The following is a 7,220-nucleotide window of genomic DNA, read 5'->3' on the forward strand; positions in this document are numbered from 1 at the left end:
TGGCGGTGCTCCCGCCGAGGGTTCGGATCCCACATACAGACCGGTTCCCACTCACTGGCTGAGCGAGGTGTGGGCGCAGCACCGAGGGTTGCGATCCCGTTGCCGGTCCCGGTCCGGTACGGGCGCGACACTGAGGGTCGCGATCCGTTGCCGGACACAAAAAAAGACAAAAAGGAAAAAAAAAAAGAAAACCCTCAAATCTCTTTCTGCTTTTTCTTTGTGTGTTTAAATTGAAAACAAATACAAAGGAGTGTTATTTTTTTTGTTTGTTTTCTTTTTATAAAGATGACTGGTAAGGAGATTTTAATCCTTGACTTGGTGTTGTCAGCACCACGCTCTCCAAAGTGAGCTAATGGGCCATCCCTACATAGGGATCCGAACCCGTGGCCTTGGTGTTATCAGCACCACACTGTCCCAAGTGAGCCATGGGGTGGCCCCGAACCTTATTGTTTTTAACTCTTTTAGTCCTTATTGTTTGTCCAAACTCTTATATTTGTTTTTCTTTTTTCTTTTAGGATGGGAAATGCAACTTGAAGCCAAATGGTCAGCACTTCAGCAGAAATTTTTCAGGGGTCAAACATCCAATGGGATACAAAAGGTAAGTTTAACAAGGGATACTTTCCTCCTCAGAGAAAATTGGAAATTCCATTAGAGCAAATCAGCAAAAATAAAACATATTTGAGAGAAATAGCATGCATGCAAGAGGGAACGATGTCTTTGGAGAGATACTATGAATATGATGAGTTTGGGGATGCCCCAAACACCTCCAGTTAAACTTGTTGCTTCAGAGTTCCCACAAATACACATTCCCACACATACAACTAGACATTGAGTGTTTAAAACAATTTCATGGAACTTTTTTTTTTTGGGGGGGGGGGGGCTGGTCAGTGCGGGGATCCGAACCTTTGACCTTGATGTTACAACACCACACTCTAACAAATTGAGCTAACTGGCCAGCCCCAGAAATCTTATTAAAGATTAGAGTAGATGGACCACATTCTGAAATAAGTATTCAATCATGCCACTTAAATCAACAACAAGGGCTGGCCCGGTGGCACACTCGGTAGAGTGCGGCGCTCCCGCCGAGGGTTTGGATCCCATATAGAGACCAGTCCGCTCACTGGTTGAGTGCGGTGCGGGTGCAACACCGAGGGTTGCGATCCCATTGCTGGTCGCGGTATGGGTGCGACACTGAGGGTTGTGATCCCGTTACCGGTCACGAAAAAAGACAAAAAGGAAAAAAAAAAAAAAGAAATCAACAACAAAATCCAAAAACAAAAAGAGAAAATAAAGAAATCAACAGGGCAGGAACTGTATGCATGTAATGAAGATGGCAAAAATCATAATTGTCATTATCATCATAATGTTTCTGTCTTCAGATGGGTGGACTCTCCTAATGTGTTTGAAAAAATTCTTTAATTATCATTCATTCCTTCATCAACAGGCAGGAAGCCACAATGGAGGAGAACTCTGTGACTGTGAGCATTGTGGAGAAGTCTGCAGTGAACACTCATGCCTTAAGACACACTTGAGAACTCAAAATACAGGGAACACTTATGACTGTAATCAGTATGGAAAAGACTTTCTTATTCTGCACAATAAAATCTCTACTGGAGAGGAACTTTCTGAGTTTAATCAGAATGGAAATATTTTCAGCCTGACACCAAATATTGTGTACCAGAGAACTAGCACACAAGAGAAACTCTTTGAATGCAGTGACTGTGGGAAATCCTTTATTAACCATTCACACCTTCAGGCACATATGAGGACTCACACTGGAGAAAAACTCTATGAATGTGACAAATATGGGAGAGGTTTTATTCGCTCCACAAGTCTTGCCGTGCTTATAGAAACGCTCAATGCAAAAAAACCCTACAAATGTAAGGAATGTGGAAAAGGCTATAGATACCCTGCATACCTCAGTATTCATATGCGAACCCATACTGGGGAGAAACCCTATGAATGTAAGGAATGTGGGAAAGCCTTCAATTATTCCAATTCATTTCAGATACATGGACGAACTCACACTGGAGAGAGACCCTATATATGTAAGGAATGTGGAAAATCCTTTACTCAGTACTCAGGCCTTGCTATACATGTACGATCTCACAGTGGAGACAGGCCCTACGAATGTAAGGAATGTGGGAAAGCCTTCCTTACATCCTCCCGCCTTATTCAACATATACGAACTCACACTGGAGAGAAGCCTTTTGTATGTCTCAAGTGTGGGAAAGCTTTTGCTATTTCTTCAAATCTTAGTGGACATTTGAGAACTCACACTGAAGAGAAGGCCTGCGACTGTAAGGTATGTGGAAAAGTATTTGGGTATCCCTCACGTCTTAATAATCACATGCGAACTCATAGTGTCCAAAAACCATACACATGTAAGGAATGTGGGAAGGCTTTTAACTATTCCAACCACCTTAAAATTCACATGCGAATCCACACTGGAGAAAAACCCTATGAGTGTAAACAATGTGGGAAAGCCTTCAGTCATTCCAGTTCATTTCAAATACATGAAAGAACTCACACTGGAGAGAAACCCTATGAGTGTAAGGAGTGTGGTAAAGCATTCATATGTTCCAGTTCCTTTAGAATTCATGAAAGAACTCATGCTGAAGAGAAACCCTATAAATGTCAGCAATGTGGCAAAGCCTACAGTCATCCCCGTTCACTTCGAAGACATGAGAGAACTCACTAGTGAGAAACCCTATCTCTGTAAGCAATATGGGAAAGCCCTCATTTCTGGCAGTTTTCTTGGAAGACGTGAATGAACTCACACTGGAGAGAAACCCTATGAAAATTATTTAGTTAAAATGAGTCTGTTAGTGTAGAGCCCTAATCCAATATTGCTGGAGTCCACACACTTAAGAGACACACACTTAAGACCATGTGAAGTCGTTTAGAATGGACATCTGCAAGCCAACGACGGAGGACTAGAACAGGTGTTTGTGTTCAGGTCTCCAGAGGAAACCAACCCTGCCAGCACTTTGGACTTCCAACCTCCAGAACTGTGAGCAAATAAATTTCCATTGTTTAAGCCACCCAGTCCATGGTATTTTGTTCTGACAGCTCTAAAATATGTAAGAAATCACACAGAAGAGAAATCCTATGAATGTAAGTCATGTAAAAAAGCCTGTTCATCAGATCTCAATATTCATATCCACATGGTAATAGACCCTGTGAAAATAAAGGGGAAAAAAAGTAAAGGAAAATGCAGAAAGTTTCGTTTACTATGAAAGTAAGGAATGTGACCTTATATACCATGTGGGTATTTAGCACAGACTGAAAGCCTGGTAGGATTGTGGAAGAGCGTACATTAATTTTTTACGCCTTATAAAAGGTGTAAAAAGTATGACTAGAGAGAAGTCTTCTACTTGTAAGGCATGTAGGAAACCTTTCTATAGAAGTTTTTTTTACACATCTAAGATTACTGCAAAAGCCCTGGGAAGATAAGGAATGTGGTATAACTTTTAGATATTTCGTATGCCTTAGTGTTCACATGAAATCTCACATATTGTGTGTACACATTTCATATGTACTGTTTCATGACAGTATTTTTTTTACACATCTAAGATTACTGCAAAAGCCCTGGGAAGATAAGGAATGTGGTATAACTTTTAGATATTTCGTATGCCTTAATGTTCACATGAAATCTCACATATTGTGTGTACACATTTCATATGTACTGTTTCATGACAGTACAATTAAAACAATTCTAAAACCTTTTTCCCATCCCTTTCATCATTTTTGTATTCATTTCACATATATTTATGCCCGTATGCACACATACAATCAGCACATGTAGTTGAATACATCATAGCTATATTGAAGAAGTATATCTTTTAGAACAATTAAGAATTAGAATAGAAAATTTTATCTTCACTTACTGCTTCTCCTATACTCAAAGTTGGATGTAATTCTTATCCTTGTTTTTATATATGAAATGCATTTTTCCTGTTTTTCAGCTTTTTAAAATCTTGATATTCTGTAGTTTAAAATGATATGATAGGTGTAGTTTTTTGTGTTATGTATTCTGCTTGGTGTTCTCTGAGGTTAGTTTTGACAGATTCTCAGTTATTGTTTCAAATATTTCTTCTATTTCTTTTTTTGTATTCCCATTATGCATAAGTTACAACTTTTGTAGGTGTCCTGAAGTTCTTACATATTCTCTTCTGTTTTTCTCAGTCTTAGTTCTCTTTGCATTTCATTTGTGGAGGTTTCTTTTCTTCTTTTGGTAGCTGGCTGGTGCAGGGATCTGAACCCTTGACTATGGTGTTATCAGCACCATGCTCTAACCAAGTGAGTTAACCAGCCAGCCCAGAAATTCTTTACTCAGTTGTTTGCAGTCTAGTAAAGTCCACCAAAGGCGTTTTTCATTTCTGTTACACTGCTTTTTAATTTTAGCATTTCTTTTTGCTACTTTCTCAGAATTTCCATTTCCCTAGGTCAAGGGTTCAGATCCCCATTCTGGCCAGCCACAGGGGGGAAAAAAAAAGTTTGCATCTCTCTGCTAACACTGCCCATCTGTTGTTCTTGGATGCTGTCTACTTTATTCATTAGACCCCTTAGCATCTTAATTTATTTAAATTCCTAGTCTGAGTATTTCAACATCTTTGCCATATCTGGTTCTGGTGCTTGCTCTGTGTCTTCAAACTGACTTTTACCTTTTAGTATGTGTTATAATTTTTCCTTGATAACTGGACAAGAGGAACTGCTGTAAATAGGCCTATAGTGATATGGTGGTAAGGTGTGGAGAGAGAGGTAGCATTCTGTTGTCCAGTGGTTTGATTTCAGTCTTTTAGTGAGTCTATGCTTCTGGACTGTGAGCTTCAGTTTCTTTTCTCCCCCATTAGTTGGGTCATGGTGGCTAGAACTGGCTGGTGTTGGATATTTTGCTTTCCTTAGGTCATTGAGGCTCTGATAAAAACCCAGCAGACTGAGCTCTGGTTAACTAGTTTCCCTGAGGGAAGACCTTGTTAAGAACAGAGCCCTCTGGTTTGTTTTAAAACGATTCCTTTTCTGCTTCCCCTGCTGAAAGCATGAGAGGATTTTTCTCTGATATTTACTGTGAGACTCTGGTCGAGCTCCTGGAGATAAAACTCACAAAAGCATGGGGGAACCCCTCATGACTGGAGTTTTTAATTCTCAGACTTGTCCACACCTAGCTTTCAACAACTTTTTTTTTCCCAACAATTCTTTAATTACAAGTTTTCTTATCCTGGTACTAGTTCCCAAGGTGGGTTCTGCTCCAGTATGGTGTGATTCTGATGAATAAGTTCTGGGTATTTAATGTGCAGCATGGTGATTTTAGTTAATAATACTGTATTGTAGGCTTAAAATTTGCTGAGAGAGGAGATCTCTAGTGAGCTAACTGGCCAGCCCAGTTGTTATTCTTGTTTTAGGAGTTCTTTATAAATTCTGGATATAAATCCCAAGTCAGGTATGATTTGCAAATATTGTCTCCCATTCTATGAGTTGTCTTTTCACTCTTTTGTTATTGTTTTGTTGTTTTTTGATGCACAAAACTTGTAATATTGATGAGGTCAAATTCATCTATTTTCCTTTTTTTGCCGGTGTGTTTGATATCATAATCAAGAAATCATTTCCAATTCCAACATCATAAAGCTTTATTTGCTATGTTTTCTTCTAAGAGTTTTATAGCTTTTTAGCTCTTAACAATTAGGTTTTTGATCCATCTTGAATTAAATTTTATATATGGTAGGAGGTAAGGGTCCAACTTCATTTTTCGCATGTGGATATCAGCTCCATTTCTCCCAACTCCACCCCTAGCTTTATTGAGATCACTGACAAATAAAAATTATATATACTTAAGGTGTGCAACATGATTATTTGATATATGTATATACTGAAATTATTACCATGATCAAGTTAATTTACCCATCTGCTGCCTCACATGGTTGTCTTTGTTTGAGTGTGTGGTGAGAACATTTAAGACTTTCTCTCAAAAAAAAAGGCTGGCTGGCAGTCACTTGGGAGAGCATGGTGCTGATAACACCAAGGGCTAGGGTTCAGATCCCCATAGTGGCCACCTGCCAAAAAAAAAAAAAAAAAAAAATCAAATACTGAAAAAGGACTTGAGAACTTCACCAAAGAAGATAAACAGATGCGCCAATAAGTATATGAAAAGACGTTCAACATTGCTAAACATTAGGGAAATGAAAGTAAAAACCACAAAGACACTTATGAAATATGTTTCCATACGTTCTTGGGTCTATTTGTAGATATTCCATTTGTCTGTTTTCTGTTCATATGCCAGCAGCACACTTTTAAATACAAAAGCTTTATAATATGTTTTAATATCTGCAGGTCATCATTGCCTCTACTTTTCAGTGTTTTTCTTGGTTATTATCAGATGTTAGTTCTTCCATGTGAACTTTAATATCAATTTGCCTAACTCCATAAAAAAACTTGTTTTTGTTGGAATTAGTTACATTTTTGAATAAACCTGAGGGGAATGCCAGGTATCAATGGTTATTTTACAACGTAGTATATATAGGTGGTCCTGGCCCATATGGTAAGATCAGGAAAATAACAATAGAAGCACGTATTTGATAAGGAAGAAATATCAAGATTTATAGAAAATAACACATTGAAAATACGAAAGAATCAACTACTACAGAGAGACTGACCGAATGGGAGAGACGGACCATGAACGAATAGCTGCAAGGCTCTAGGAACGTGGGGGGAGGCAAGGAGAGAAGCTTTGATGAGCATCCTCTAAGGTTATCCCTACCCCAGCCTCGTCGTTCCAGCCACGGGGGCCTCGGTCCACCTCCAACTCCGTCCAAAGCGCCGCCCCGAGGCCTGGCTCTAGACTCCAGCTTCTGCTCTGGGCCTGTTTCTGCCTCCAGCCTGCTCGCAGATCCGACCCCAGCGCCAACCCACGCCCACCAAGGAGGAGACCAGAATTTCCCTGCTGGACCGCGTCAAATGCCGCTGAGGCCCGAGGCTGGTCGGCGCCTGGTTGAAAGCGGAAGTGACGTCAGCGGGCCGCCGCCACCTTTTCCGGCGCGGGCTGCGCGCGCAGAAGGTTCATTTCTCGGTTTTCGTGATGGGGCACACACGGTCGTAGGTGACTTGTGTGTGCTTGAGGCTCCCAGAGGTGACGGGCCTCAAAAAATACGTGTGGCTCCGGCGCCGAGGGGCCTCCGCAGAGAGGTCTGGCCTGCTCCGCTCGCATCTGCCCGGGATGCGGG

The 7,220-nt window shown here is 40.5% G+C and overlaps 1 protein-coding gene across 1 annotated transcript in view; it reads left to right on the forward strand.

The window, feature by feature from the left end:
- Nucleotides 1–3,040, forward strand: part of LOC103593283 (zinc finger protein 426-like) — a 23,822-nt gene extending 20,782 nt beyond the window's left edge. The window contains 3 exon segments of the mRNA XM_008576240.1: nt 516–598; nt 1,445–2,697; nt 2,699–3,040. Of these exon segments, the coding sequence (XP_008574462.1) occupies nt 516–598; nt 1,445–2,697; nt 2,699–2,774 (1,412 nt within the window). The 3' untranslated portion in view covers nt 2,775–3,040.
- The last annotated feature ends 4,180 nt before the right edge of the window (nt 3,041–7,220 follow it).

Source organism: Galeopterus variegatus, unplaced genomic scaffold (genome assembly GCF_000696425.1).
Source record: "Galeopterus variegatus unplaced genomic scaffold, G_variegatus-3.0.2 Scaffold1313, whole genome shotgun sequence".
NCBI lineage: Eukaryota > Metazoa > Chordata > Mammalia > Dermoptera > Cynocephalidae > Galeopterus > Galeopterus variegatus.